This window comes from Macrosteles quadrilineatus, unplaced genomic scaffold, assembly GCF_028750875.1.
Source record: "Macrosteles quadrilineatus isolate MER2022 unplaced genomic scaffold, UCM_ALF_1.0 Scaffold_1__1_contigs__length_201487025, whole genome shotgun sequence".
NCBI lineage: Eukaryota > Metazoa > Arthropoda > Insecta > Hemiptera > Cicadellidae > Macrosteles > Macrosteles quadrilineatus.
In genome coordinates, this window is record NW_026542594.1 from 94,726,699 (window position 1) to 94,742,392 (window position 15,694).

The window sequence follows — 15,694 nt, forward strand, 5'->3', positions numbered from 1 at the left end:
ACATTCTTATCACTTACCTAAAACAATTGAACTTATAATTTGATCAATAAAAACACCACTCATAATTTAGTAAACATCTATCGGCCCCATCATGGTTAAAGAGATTAGATTGGGGTTGATTAGACACCAGACAGCAACTCTTCTTTGTACTGCTTTTCAATAAATATGTTTTAAATGGTCTTAATGGCTGTGCATATTATTGATTGTCACAAAAAGGATACTCAAAGCTAGATGCAATGGTGTGCGGGTCCGTGGATCCATTTCAAGTTTGTCGATATAGAAAGGTAAAGCTGTACCTTCTTCAATGGACTGTTTCACTTTTTGCTGGAAAAAGTATCGATTATTATAACTACAGAATATATTCTTTGTTTGAAGTTTTATTTTGGTAATTATATATAGTAGTATAATCAGCGACATATTAATTTGTTCAAAGTAGTTAAATGGACTGGGAATATTTTCAGTCAAACCTTGGTATAGCAAATTCAGATGAAATAAGAATGAAATTTACGCCATCAAGTAGTTTATTACTGATGTAGAGATTAGTTATATAGACGTCAGTCAGATGAGCTATATTTCCCCATGGGCTCTAACGTGTTAAAGTTAGAGGTTCACATCATGGGCGTAGTTACAATAGACAATGCCCTTCAACTACTAGGCAGATTTTTATATTCATGTTGTTTCTTGTCTCAGGATTACTGTTTTATTTTATTTTTATTTTTTTACCCATCTATAGTTTGAAAAACTACCCCTCTATAGTTTGAACTACAACTTCTGAAAAATTCTCAAATATCCCCGACGCAGCAAACCTGCAGACTAAGCCAATTTCCATTTGCCTGATTGGATTTACAGTAAAATATCTCCTTTTAAATATCACATTTATCTATCCTATAATACGAGTAACTTTTGCTCACGATGATTTCAAAAACGGCTCCAATGAGTTCCTCTAAATTGTTAGGAATACCTTTTCAGCTAAAAAGTAAAAACAATATCCATCCTAGCCACTGTTCTGTGAAAATTTCTTTTTCGTTAAATGCATTTAAAAAAATTTAATATTATTAACATTGGTATGATGAAAAGCTAGGTAATAGAATAGGCTAGTCAATCTAGAGTCAAAATCAGCATAACATCAAACTTAAAGCAATAGAAATAAAATATATGGGATTTTGTCCCCAAAAGGTGTCCACAACATCATACTAAAAATCGAGAAAAATCGAAGTGGCGGAAAGCCGCCATATTGGAAAAAAGCTTCCGCCAAATTGGATTTATGTAAGCTTTTAGTAAAATAGCAATAGTTTGACAACTAAGCGTATTAAGAATCTGCGGTTTGTTTTAATAGCTTCCTCATTAAGTCTTCTTTAATATAATAACAACTTTTATACCATTTCAATATTTTTTTGTTTAATTGAGACAGCTTTAATTTAAAAAAATAAAAAATGTTCAAAGATATTTTTAGTAAAACCTTTACATTTTTGCAAATACAAACTCAGGTGATATGAACATACATATTTTGTGGCTATTAAAATAATCTGCATTGAATTTTGAACTATCATCACATCAGCTTGTATCTTGCTTTGAAGATGGGATATATTTGTTATTAGTCTTCAACTTGGAACGCTAGCCGTGACGCGCGCTGCACCGCTACATATACTCCAGGTAAAATACACTTTGAGGTAGGAAAAATTGCTTTAAGAAAATTTAAGCCATATTTTGAAATAATTTATACAGGATAATATACAAACAAAAATCCGACATGGGAACACTGAAAAAGTAGACGTAACAAACCAAAATTCAATTTTTCATAATAGACAATTACAGTAGTAGTCAGAGAAACATAGGATATGACATCAAAAAAATTTCAATGAAACGTTTCGTGGACTTATTTTTAGTGTTGGGTTGGCAGAGTGACATACTAAAAGTTGTTTAAAATTTGTATACAGGAAAACCCCTAAAATGACTATTAAAAATGGCGGCTTTTCCCAAAATTGACAGATTTGAAAAAGCCTCATGCATTTTTATGAAAATTTTTCGAGAAATTGACTTGGTACCACTGCTGATATTTATTCCTTGGTTAGTACCTAATTTCGATAGGTAACACGTTTTTGGCCGCCATCTTGGATATGAATATATAATATTTTTAATGTAATGATAGTTTTGTGACACATCATTTTATACTAGATTTTCACGCTGATTGTAATTCTGAAATCCGTTTTTAAACATCCTTTTTCGTTTTGAGGATATATTCAAACGAAAACTCTACCCCATACATTTCCAATGAATGTTTCGTTCTTTGAACAATTTTTAAAATGATTTTCATACATCTCCAGTTATTATTAACGCTTGCAGTTCGATCTACTGTAGCATTAAAATATTCAGTGATGTAAGGGCTGTAATTTGATTATTTTTGCTATTGATCATTAAAATCAGACGATTTAGAGACCAGCTGCGAACCACAACACAATATGAAATTGACCTTTTTAGAAATAGGTTGTTATTAAAATATTTAAATCTCGGGTTGTATTAACAACACGAGGTATAAATCTTTACATATTATCTTCATATAAAACGTCACCAAGTTCTATCTGGTCTCAAATTACCCAGTAAATTCTTGGCTTTAATTTTATTAAGTACATAATAAAATCTGACAAATTTAAAATGAGACATGGACTTTTATTTAAAACTAGCAGTTATCCAGCACGCGTTGCTGTGCTAATAACTATTATTTGAATTTTTTTTGTTCTTTACGATGAATTATAAAAATATATAGGCCTACCAAAAACAAAAATAAAATTTTAATTTTTTAATTGCCAGGGGATAAACTATGTTTTTGTCTTTTTCATTTGGTATAAAAATATATATAAGTTTTTTAGGCGAACCCCCCTACCTACTACCACGTGAGCAGGCAGCATACAGCTGTCCGTGTGTAAAGCATACATTTTATAAACTTAAACCGGCGACAGCAATAAGCAAAGGAAATTGTACTCGCTTGAATTCAAAGGGTAATTCGGAATTCTTGGGATTAAGACTATTTCTCGTTAAAACATACCACTGATGATTGTTGCTTCGATCAGATTTGGTGTAATTTTTTTAATCGTCAGTCTGGTTCTGTTGCACAGATATCGTGGATTTAAGTTTCGCATTAGTATCATTTTAGCTCCTTCATTTAAGTAATGTGGTGGGTTAATGACAAATTAGGAGGCATTTGGATACCTGACATAGCTCACACGATTATCTTTCACTTATACCTAACAGTTTATGTTAAATTGTGCGGGTATAGAACAAATGATAAAGATATTTAGGCATTGCTATCCATTTTAATGTTTATAATACTTTGATAAAGGTTTTTACTTTTTATGTTTACATATTAATAGTGGAGAATTCAAACGTTGTTCAGTGCACAGGAGTGCTGCGTTTGGGTTTAATATATATGGACTCATCCAAAAGTAAAATAGTTTTCTGTGCTGCATTCTGTGAAAACAATGTGGCACTATTTCAAATCATGATGAATACAGAATGTTGCGATTATTCAAGCCTACAAAACAATTGGTGAAGTAAACACTTTCTTTTAAATTATATTTATTTGTAAACATTGTAGTTCCAAAAGTCTGACAATGAACCCCTTAAACCTCTCTGGGGCGGAGCCCTTATGATGGATCTGCACCAAACTTCACACAAACCATCCTTGAATAATGCTTAATAATGCCTTAATGTTTCATTAAAATATGTCTAGTGGTTTCGGAGTCTAGGGTACATACATACACACATACTTTCTCTTTTATAGGTATAGATAAAATTCTTAATTTTGTAAATTGTATTTATTTAAAGACATTCATCCTCAATTCTAAATAAATAAATAAATAATCCATAGCTAAAATAAGAGTCAATACTTTGACGAATTATTTAAGACTATAAAGAGTTTTTGGAGCTATTCAGAATTGAGGATATATGTATTTAACTATTTAAAGACAGTTTTCAAAATAAAATAAAAAGTGAATAAAGGTTAATGAGTCACATAAAATTTGTCGGATTTTATTCAATGATTAATAAAAATAAAGCCAAACATTTAATCAATAAATTCAGATCATAAATAGCTTGGTTACGTATTGACAACCCGAGATATGAATCTTTTAATAAAAACTGATTTCCTAAAAGGTCAATTTAAGATTGTGTTGGGGTTTGTAGCTCGTCTCTAAATTGTCTGATTTTAATGATCAATAGCAAAAATAATCAAATTACAGCCCTTACATCACTGAATATTTTAATGCTACAGTAGATTGAACTGCAAGCGTTAATAATAACTGGAGATGTATGAAAATCATTTTAAAAATTGTTCAAAGAACGAAACATTCATTGGAAATGTATGGGGTAGAGTTTTTGTTTGAATCTTTTCTCAAAACAAAAAAGGATGTTTAAAAACGGATTTCAGAATTACAATCAGCGTGAAAATCTAGTTTAAAATGATGTGTCACAAAACTATCATTACATTTAAAATATTTTATTTATATCCAATATGTCAATCCAAGATGGCGGCCATTAAAGCGTTATTTATCGAAATTAGGTACTAACCAAGGAATAAATATCAGCAAAGGTACCAAGTCAATTCTCGAAAAATGTTCATAAAAATGCATGAGGTTTTTTCAAATTTGTCAATTTTGGGAAAAGCCGCCATTATTACTAGTCATTTTAGGGGTTTTCCCGTGTACCAATTTTCAACAACTTTTATTATGTCACTCTGCCAGCCCAACACTAAAAATAAAACTACGAAACGTTTCATTGAAATTTTTTTAATGTCATATCCTATATTTCTCTGACTACTACTGTAGTTGTCTATTATGAAAAATTGAATTTCGGTATGTTTGTAAACGTCTACTTTTTCAGTGTTCCCATGTCGGATTTTTGTTTGTATATTATCCTGTATAAATTATTTCAAAATATGGCTTAAATTTTCTTAAATCAATGTATCCTACCTCAAAGTGTATTACAGTATAACCGGAGTAGATGTAGCGGTGCAGCGTGCGTCACGGCTAGCGTTCCAAGATGAAGACTAATAACAAATATATCCCATCTTCAAAGCAAGATACAAACTGATGTGATGATTATTATTGTTCATAACATTTAATGCAGATTATTTAATTAGCCACAAAATAGGCATGTTCATATCACCTGAGTTTTTATTTGCAAAAATTTAAAGGTTTTACTAAAACATCTTTGAAAATTGGTGTTTTTAAAATTTAAAGCTGTTTCATTTAAATGAAAAAAATATTGAAATGGTAGGCCTATAAAAGTTGTTTTTATCTTAAAGTAGACTTAATGAGGAAGCTATTAAAACAAACCGCAGATTCTTAATACGCTTAGTTGTCAAACTATTGCTATTTTACTAAAAGCTTACATAAATCCAATTTGGCGGAAGCTTTTTTCCAATATGGCGGCTTTCCGCCACTTCGATTTTTCTCGATTTTTAGTATGATGTTGTGGACACCTTTGGTGACAAAATCCCATATATTTTATTTCTATTGCTTTAACCCTTTCAGTGCTATGAAACGATATATCGTTGTTTTTAAAAAACCCTAAGGGATATAGAGAGGAAGGTAATTAAAAAAAAAATAGCAAAACGGCCATTGGTGACCTGCATGTTCATAGGATACACTAAAAACCACTTAGCTAAAAGATTCGCCCAATCCGATGATTTCGAGGTGTATGTCTAAACCAAGGATTATGAACACCTCACTATGCCCCAGTGGTTGTAGTATATCGCTACAACCACACAGGTCACCAATTATTTGCCACACAGGACGGGATTCGAACCCGAGCAGACGAATGCCACTGGCCAAGTGACACACGCCCTAGCCTTCTCGGCTATCTGTGCTTGAAGACTGGGGAGTCAAAACCCGGTATTTAAGCTGTCGCCACCGATTGCGAACAGATGGCGCTGCAGATGGTTGTTCAATGCGTTACTAGGTAGCAGCACCAGCTAGTCACGGACTATTTAGATGCAATCTTTTAGTTTTAGTAGTAGTAAATGTGTTCCTGAGACTTTGCTGCAAAACATTAGTTTCCCTAAAATTGCTATATTACAATAACCTCGTCCAAATAAATCAGGGTTAAATTCAATATTACATTGTAAACTATATGTCTTTTGATTTTGTGAGATTTCGGTTTCAAATAATGCTATCAGAACATAAGAATTTATAGGAAAACCAGGAAAATTACAACAAAAACTAAGTTTTATTTAATGTTTACTACAAATACCGGGATTTATCTTTCTTATATATTTTCTTATTGTGTTATTATTCAAAATTAGCCTAATTAATAAAATAGTGACAACATGACAGTTAAAATTCAACAACGGGTAATGGAATTAAAAGGCAAACAAAAAAGTCTTACAAAATATGAATTATTGGCCTAGCACTGAAAGGGTTAAGCTTGATGTTGGACCGTATTTTGACTAGCCTATTTAAGTAGCCAAGACAGCTTCACGAAAATGTAAATAAATGAATTGTAACACGTGCTTATAACAGCATCCTCTACAGTGGCAAAGTACTGAATACAGTAGCCTACAAAAGAAAATTACATTTTTCCACAAATTTAGCATTGGTTATTCAATGCACTTGGGATGTTTTATTAAACAATGGGATAATTATGGTAGAATATTTTACCGCAAAAGATTATACATTAATGTTGAACTAAGAGTACTGAGGGTATTGAGGAAAACCCAAGGACGGTTTGTAGTAATTGACGGAATGGGCGCATCCCATGGATTATAAAATAGTAACGATATAGATCATAAACAAACTGATAACTTGAAAATAAACATGTTAGTATTATTTTTTGAATAGAACTGTTTAAAACGTCCTAAACACATGTTAGGCGAGGTGATAGGTTGAGTATGCATGAAAAGTCACAGATTTTGACATTTGATTTTGGTAATGGGAGTCTAGGTGAGTGTAAAAAAACCCATGTCTTTGCTTCCAAAGGGGGTCGACAATTTAAGGGAGGGGGTGCAAAGTTGCAAAAAAACGTCAATCAGCAAACCGCTTTTAACTCCCTTGTTATTGAACGTAAGTAAGAGATTCATTTAAATTGACTTTTGATTTTGGTAATGGGGGTCTAGGTGAGTGTAAAAACCAATAGCGTTGCCTATAAAGGTGGTCAATAACTTAAGGGTGGGGGCGCAAAGTTGCGAAAAATGTCAATCAGCAAACTGCTTTTAACTCCCTTGTTATTGAACGTAAGTAAGAGATTCATTTAAATTGACTTTTGATTTTGGTAATGGGGTCTAGGTGAGTGTAAAAACCCATGTCGTCAACTCTACAAACTTTTTTTAACACCAAACAAGCGTTACTTGCCCACAATACAAGAGCAGTTGTAGTCGTTCACAGTCCTGACACTGATGTGTTCGTTTTGTGTATACGCTTTTGGAAAGAATTGTGCAACATAAAACGTTCTGCTTTATGGATTAAAATCGGAACTTCTGAGAAACAAATGTATCTAGGCTGTGACATTGCATCTTTGTTTTGTCCTAGGGTGCTAGGCACGAGCCTGGGATTGTTTTTCACATTACTTCAAGCTAGACCTAGGGGTTGCGGCATTACCACTTAGATCAAATCCATTGGTGATTTAGCGGGATTTGAACCCGGGACCTCTTGAACAAGTCCCGCGCTCTAACCACTAGACCAGCTTGCTCTCCCAATGTCATATTGCATCTGAAGCTTATGGGGTACATCAGTAGTGTTTTACCTGCCATTCAAGCATTTTCTGGTTGCGATACGACCTGACCAGCAATGTAGGCACTAAGAAAGCAGCATTGAAAGAGACCGAATCCGAGGAAAATATGGCTTTGTTAGAGAAATTAGAGAGAATTGAGTTGACTGATAAAGATTATGTGAAATATGAATCGTTGTACCTAAGAATCATTAAAAATAGGAATTAACCTGCAACGAGATTAGATAAAAAATCGGTTGGTATGCGTGATGCGACTACCGCTCGAGTAAATAATCGTGTCTACGGCTGTAGTCCTCGCCACCCTAACTTGAGGCAGCCCAAGCCCACACTAGATATACGGTGTGCGGCCTTAGGCTGTCTCAAGTTAGGGTGGCGAGGACTATAGTGGACCATGTGACCATATGGCCCCTTTCACACTACACCATTTTTTAGTCGTACGGGAGCCCTCCGGGAGTGCAGTTCCTTGCTTATAGTTTTCAGATATTTAGTTTTTACAGTTTAATTGTTTAATTATTGAATTAACTGTGCATACTGTATTATATTATATAGTTTTTGTTAATCTAATATATAAAATTCTCGTGTCACAGTGTTTGTCTGCAAACTCCTCCGGAACGACTTCACCGATCGTTATGAAATTTGGTGTGTAAATTCTGTAGGTATGCGAATAGGAAGTAAACTATTTCCCGTTTCGAAATTCTTAAAAGGGCTCCGTCCCAGTGGCTCTGGAGTTTCCCATGTTAACCTTATGAGAAATGGAATTAATGAATCTTAACAGCTGTTTCAATTAAATAGCATTAAAGTTACAAGGATTACCAACAGGGTGCAGCACTATTATTTCTCGGAGTTTGGGCTCTACAGAGCATTTGGATGTCAAGTTAAATCACATGTTTTTATTATTTGTAATTTAATATTTATAAACAAAACAAATACATCTGTTATTATATTGCTAAGAAGTTATTATTCAGGTTTTGTAATGTAGTTAGAGGTTAGGTTTTGAAATGTATGGTTAAGTATTTAAGTTTAATCTGTGTTTTTACAGTGAACAATGCCAGCAAGGCGAAGAGGATCAAATTTTGGCCGTCTAACGGCTGGAGCTATACAAAGGCGAAATCTAAGAGCCCAAAGGACAGACGTCCAAATTCAACAGGAAAATGAAGTTGTGCGCGTGAACATGTCGCAATTGCGCGCATCACAGTCACAAGATGATCGCGCTGAAAGAAATGAAGAAAGACGACTACAACAAAGACAAGCGCGTCGATACGTAGTTGAAGCACGCAGAGAAAATGACATACGACGACAACAAGTGCATCGAGCTTTTATATCGCATACATTCCGTCGTCTAGCATTTGAGTATGAACCCGACGTTAAATATTTTGATCATTCCAAAGTGGCGATTGGTGATATGGACAATGAATGTGCGAATTGTAAGGCGCTTAAATTCAAAAATGAGCCAGCCGGGATGTGTTGCGCCACAGGTAAAGTGCAACTACCAGTAATTGAATCACCACCTGAACCATTGAAAGGTTTACTTAATGGTACGCATCCTGATTCTAACATGTTCCTGAAATCAATTAGAACATTCAATTCATGTTTTCAAATGACATCGTTCGGAGCAACAGAAATAGTTAACAATAATGCTGCAAATGGTCAACAATTTAATACAACGTTCAAAATCAAAGGCCAAATTTACCACAAAGTAGGCTCATTGCTTCCTATGCCAAATGAACCACATAAATTTTTACAAATTTACTTTATGGGTGGCGAGGACACCGAAAGTGCGCAAGCCAATCGCGTGGATGCACGTTTAAAATACAATAACCTTAATTCACAATTTGCCAGACGTATTCTCGGCGAGCTGGACGATTTATTGAATGAGCACAATGAATTGTTGAAATTGTTCAAATCACACATGCACAAATTGCAAAGCGACAATCACGCAATTATCATCAATCCTGATAAAACACCATCTGGAGAGCACATTCGTAGATTCAATGCACCTGTTGTTGACGACGTTGCTGGAATTATGGTTGGCGACCGTACAGCTAAGCGTGAAATTGTTATTCGCAAAAGAAATAACAATCTTGAGTTCATTGCTGATACACACCGTTCATACGACGCTCTACAATATCCACTAATGTTTTATAAGGGACAAGACGGATATTACATAGATATTAAACAAAAAGATCCCGCTACAGGAGCCGAAACAAACAAGAAAGTTAGCTCGAAGGATTTTTATGCGTATCATCTGATGATTAGACGCGATCATGACAACGTCATTCTACGGTGCCGTGAACTTTGCCAACAATTCATGGTCGACATGTACGTGAAAATAGAAAACGAACGACTACGATATTTACGATAACGTTGGGTAATACAATTGGACTACTTATATATAAGTTGATATTTAGGGGAAACCTATAACTTAGGCGATACGAAGTTCGCCGGGTCAGCTAGTTTTTCTATATTATTTAGTTTTAGTTTTTTTTTTTTTTTATATACTGGTAGTTAAAATTATGGATATGATTGACCCTGAAGCTTTAAACGATCCTCTTGACATCCGAAAATAGTCGAAAAACTTTTTTCGTAATTTCTCAGGTCTTGAAATAATGTTTTAAACATCCCCACTTCCTCTCGTCTCAAATTTATTGTATGCACCCAGTGGAGACAGTTGCGTTTTTTTTTCTCCGCCGGTCAATTATGAATGCAGCAATAATTTGCTCACGATCCATACTACTTAACACTTTCCACTAAAGTGTCAATGAACTCTGTTCTGCTGGAGTAGGGGTTACAATTTTAAATCGTACGATTACAAATCGTGTAGTGTGAAAACAGACCCACGATCATCTGCCCGTATGATTAACACTCGTACGAGCGAAATTGTATAGTGTGAAAGGAGCGTTAGAACACTGTACATACACCCTGACAAATAGCCATCACAGGGTTGGTACTGATTTTGGAAAATGAAATTCCCTGACTTTTCCAGGTTTTCCAGACTGATATTATACTTTTTCCAGGTATACCGTAAGACGATATCGAATAGTCAGAATCAAGAATTATTAGAAAAAATGTAGGCCTAAATAGTTTACTCATAAAACCAATAAGAAAAGAATTAAACATCTGGAATCTGGAAAAGTAAGAGTACCAGCTAACTTAACCTCACACTTTATGTTCTACTTGGCCTTGACTTGACACTGGCAGATAGACGATATGGTGCTTCTGATACTGATATATATTGATATTTTGCTTGCGATATCATCGGTTTATATCGGAAGAAACATGTGATATTGGAAAAATAACTACCATGCTTGTACCGGAGACAAAAAGTAGTACCAAACTAAACTATTAAATGTTTCAACTAACAGGATAAATATTTTTTTATAAACTCCTACAAGTGCAGTTTTTTTTAGTTTAAGGTTGATTAAAGGTTGAATCAGTATTGGTATAAATTCAATGAGGAATTGTATTCAGTATTGTATTGAAATTGAAACGATGAATGTAGGCCTATCCTTCCGCGCATCACGGTACTAACTAGCTCGGTGCGTTCAATTAAAGCCATTAATCAGAGGGTGATGATAGAATGTCTGTCGATGTTCGATATTTTTTATATCGATGGTAGGTTCACGATGTTTTTGTTACATCGATGTTTTCGTCAAACTTTGATGTTTTTGACCAAGTATTGAGACATAAATGCAAAATGTAGCATATCTGTAAAAAATGTAGTCTTTCAAGAGAAATTCCAGATTTTTTCCAAAATTCCCTGACTTTTCCAGACCAACAAAATTCCCTGACTTTTCCAGACCAACAAAATTCCCTGACTTTTCCAGGTTTTCCCTGACCGTACCAACCCTGCATCATTAAAAGCAGAAGATTGAGATGAGCAGGCCATGTTGCTAGAAGACGTGACAATGCTCTTATTAAAGAAGTATTTGAGGGGAGACCAGCAGGTACCAGACCGCTAGGAAGGCCAAGCCTTAGATGCCAAGATCAAGTGGATTAAGACCTGAGAAGGCTAGGAGTTACCTGTGAGCAAGCCGAGGACCAGGAAGATTGGAAGCACATCGTTGCGGAGACCAGAGGTGAGTTTTGATAATAATTCAAAAAGATTAATTTGGATAAGACTTATTTATCATAGGAGTAATGTTCATTAAATGTTGCTATAGGCTACTAAAAATCAGATCTTACTTAAAACCATTTTAATTTTAATTTTAAAGGTAATATAGATCTAGAAATTCTGTACCGATAAGTGTTTTAACATTCCTTGAGATAAGGTCTTGCCCTTACTCTTATAAAAATAAAAATATCCCCACCGCAGCAAACATGCCGACTAAGCGAATTTCCATTTGTCTGAATTGGTTTTCAATCAAATCTATTTTAATAACATTAGGTTTAACGAGTACCTAGGTTTGCTGCTACAAGGAAACTAATAAAGTGTGTTTTTTTCGTAAAATATTAATAGCTTAGTATAAAATAAATTTTAAGCTCTTTAAAACGGTCTAGAGAGAAATTGGGAAATTGTGTTTTGAGGGTCAAAAACTAGAAAAAACCAATTTTTACCCCATTAAACCCTCTGTAAAACCCTGTTCCCATCGTCCGATCATGCTGGTTGGCGAACTCATTCAAGTTTATCCAGCCTTACATCTTTAACCCTTTGCGGTTGAATGGCGAGTATAGGTTGCTGCCCGCCATTTTCCCGACTGCTCAAAAATGGCGACTATACTAAAAAAAATCAAAAAAGTTTATTTTTGCAGTTGAATGGCGAGTATCGGTCACCGGGCGCCATTTTCCCGACTGCTCTAATGGCAAACTATACTTGGCGAAAATTGGGAAAAATTCAACCTCAAAGGGTTAAACCAAATTTCGTCAAAATCGGACAAAAATTACTCAAGTTATCGTGTTCACGATAACCCTGCCGCAGCAAACTTGCAGACTAAGCGAATTTCCATTTACCTGAATTGATTTTGAATTAAATCTATTTAAATAACATTAGGTTTAACGAATACCTAGGTTTGCTGCTATAGGAAGGCTAATAAATTGTGTTTTTTTTTTTAATATTGGTAGCTTAGTATAAAATAAATAAATTAGCCAAGTTAGATCAAAATATTTCCATAAACAAGCAAACTAAAACATTTTAAATACTCCCCATAAGAATAAATAACATGGGAATTTTAAATTTGCAGTTTTTTTGAATTTTCTACCCTACATAACCAAAAAACGTACATCAACACTTTGGTACACTAAATTATTTGTTTTTTTTTAGCTCTTTAAAATGGTCTAGAGAGAAATTGGGAAATTTTGTTTTTTGAGGGTCAAAAATGAGAAAAATTAATTTCTACCCCATAAAACCCTCTGTAAACCCCTGTTCCCATCGCCCAATCATGCTGGTTCGCGAACTCATTGAAGTTTATCCCGCCTTCAAACCAAATTTCATCAAAATCGGAAAAAAATTACTCAAGTTATCACGTTCACGGATGTATATATTTATAAATCTCTCTCTCTATATATATACATATATAAAAATTTGAACGAATAGTGTTTTGGCCTCTAGGGACATCAAAATGAAAATTTATATCGGTGCCGGCCACCTACGGTTATAGCTACTTCCCTATGGGGAAATTCGCTAATAATTATCCTTTTCAATCATTGACTTAAACAACACAATGAACCGTTTTAGCGAATTTCCCTATAGGGAAGTAGCTATTACCGTAGGTTTCATGGTAAGACCTAGGCCCGGGACCGATTTACTTTTTCATTTTGATGTCCCCAGAGGCCAAAAACACCATTCGTTCAAATTTTTATATATCCATATATAGATATATATATATGTCCATCCGCACGATAACTTAAATAATTTTTGTCCGATTTTGATAAAATTTGGTTTGAAGGTGTAAGGCGGGATAAACTTTAATGAGTTCGTGAACCAGCATGATCGGACTAGGTTTACGGGGGTTTATGGTGGATTTGATGGGGTAAAAATAGGTTTTTCCCATTTTTGACCCTAAAAACGCAACATTTCACAATTTCTTTCTAAACCATTTTGTAGAGCTTAAAAAAACAAATAATTTAGTATATTGAAGCATTATTATGCGCCTAATTGTTACGGAGAAAATTCAAAAAAATTTTAATTTTAAATTCCTATGTTATTCTTATGGAGAATAAGTCTACTGTTGTACAGTAGTTTGCTTGTTTATGAACTTATTTTGATCAAATTTGGAAAATACATTAATTTCTTACTAAACTACAGTACCTTTTAACATTTTAAATATAAAAAAAGTTTACCCTCCCTGTTGCAGCAAACCTAAGTACTCATTAAACTAATTCTGTTTAGGGAATAAATGTGATATTTTAAAGGAGACATTTTAGAGTAAATCCAATCAGGCAAATGAAAATTTGCTAACTCTGCAGGTTTGCTGCGGCGGGGGTATTTTAGTTATATTTTTTCTTACTACATTGTAGGCCTACTGATTTCATAATTTGTATGTTTGCTATATAGGGGCAAGTATTTATTTTGCTTATGCTGGTAAATACAGTTAGGCCTATATTGAGATTTCAAGCCCTCAACTTATTTATCAGATAAGAGTTGTAAATTGCACTAATGCACAAGTATGCTGAGGAGGATTAAAAGAATCTTTTAGGAAACCAATTTAATGGAAAGTCCTTATGTAGGCCTAATGGTTTGACTGTTTTACTAGTTTTTAGTAACCTAAAATAATACTGGCTCTGTAAACATTTTTACCACAGAGAAGTAATAAACAGAGGATACAATGAATGGTACATTTAAATGGCGTCTAGCACCAGTTGCTGGTCTAGAGTAAATTATATTTGCCATCCCCTTTCGCTCTCCTTTTCCCCCTCCCCATCACGTACTACAGCACTCACCTTGTAGGAAGCTGGAAGACCCTGTGCGCCACAACTGCTGTACAAATATGCTATGTGGCCATTGCCGTTCGAGCTCTTCCTTGCTCCATATCTATATATTAATACGCAAGCAGTTTTCTTTTCACAGTCATAACTCGATAACGGCTTGACGGATTTTAACGTTTGAGGTGTCATATTAAGGGTATTTTCACGTAGATGTGCAAATACGTCTCAGAATATTAAGAAGGGGTATCACTTAAATACAGTTAAGGGCTAAAGTTTGGGAACGGTGGTGCTATCTGTTGACATTAGATCAAACCATCAAACTCAATTCCCTTTGTTTACAACTAAACGTATGGACGTAGTTTGAAATAGTTTTTAACGAATTTCCCACATAGGGAATAAGCTATTACCGTAGTACTCATGGTAAGACCTGGATCCGGGACCGATTAACTTTTTCGTTTTGAGGTCCCTAGAGACCAAAAACACCATCCGTTCAAATTCATTATGTGTCCGTTAGCGCGATAACTCGAGCAAAAATCATCCGATTTTGATGAAATTTGGCACAAACGTGTAAACCTGCGTTTATTCGAACGAGTTTGCAAACCAGCATAATCGGACTATGGGAACAGGTGTTTATGGGGGGTTTTATGGGGCGAAAATTGGTTTTTCCAATTTTTTACCTTAAAAACTAAAAATTTAGCATTTTCTTTCCAAACCATTTTGTAGAGATTAAAAAAGACAGATAATTTAGTGTATTGAAGCGTTGTTATGCGCTAATGGTTACGGAAAAAATTCCAAAAAACTGTAAATTTAAAATTCCCATGTTATTCTTATGGAGAATAAGTAAACTGTTGTAGACTTGTTTATGGTCATATTTTGATCAAATTTTGAAAATGCATTCATTTCATACTATTTAAAAAAAAAAAACTTTTTACCCTCCCTGTTGCAGCAAACCTAAGTACTCGTTAAACTAATGTTATTTAAATAGGGAATAAATTTGATATTTTTAAAGAGACATTTTATTTTAGTGTAAATCGAATCAGGCAAATGGAAATTCGCTTAGTCTGCAGGTTTGTTGCGGCGGGGGTTTTTAGTTTAACCTCAGATCTCAGGACTT

General features: G+C 34.4%; 1 protein-coding gene across 5 annotated transcripts in view; it reads right to left on the reverse strand.

The window, feature by feature from the left end:
- Positions 1 to 15,694, reverse strand: part of LOC128989601 (sphingomyelin phosphodiesterase 4-like) — a 171,489-nt gene that overhangs the window by 151,468 nt on the left and 4,327 nt on the right. For all 5 annotated transcript variants that reach the window (XM_054411660.1, XM_054411744.1, XM_054411826.1 and 2 more), the window contains exon 3: positions 222 to 324. In XM_054411660.1, coding sequence (XP_054267635.1) covers positions 222 to 324 — 103 coding nt within the window. The remainder of the gene's footprint in view (positions 1 to 221; positions 325 to 15,694) is intronic.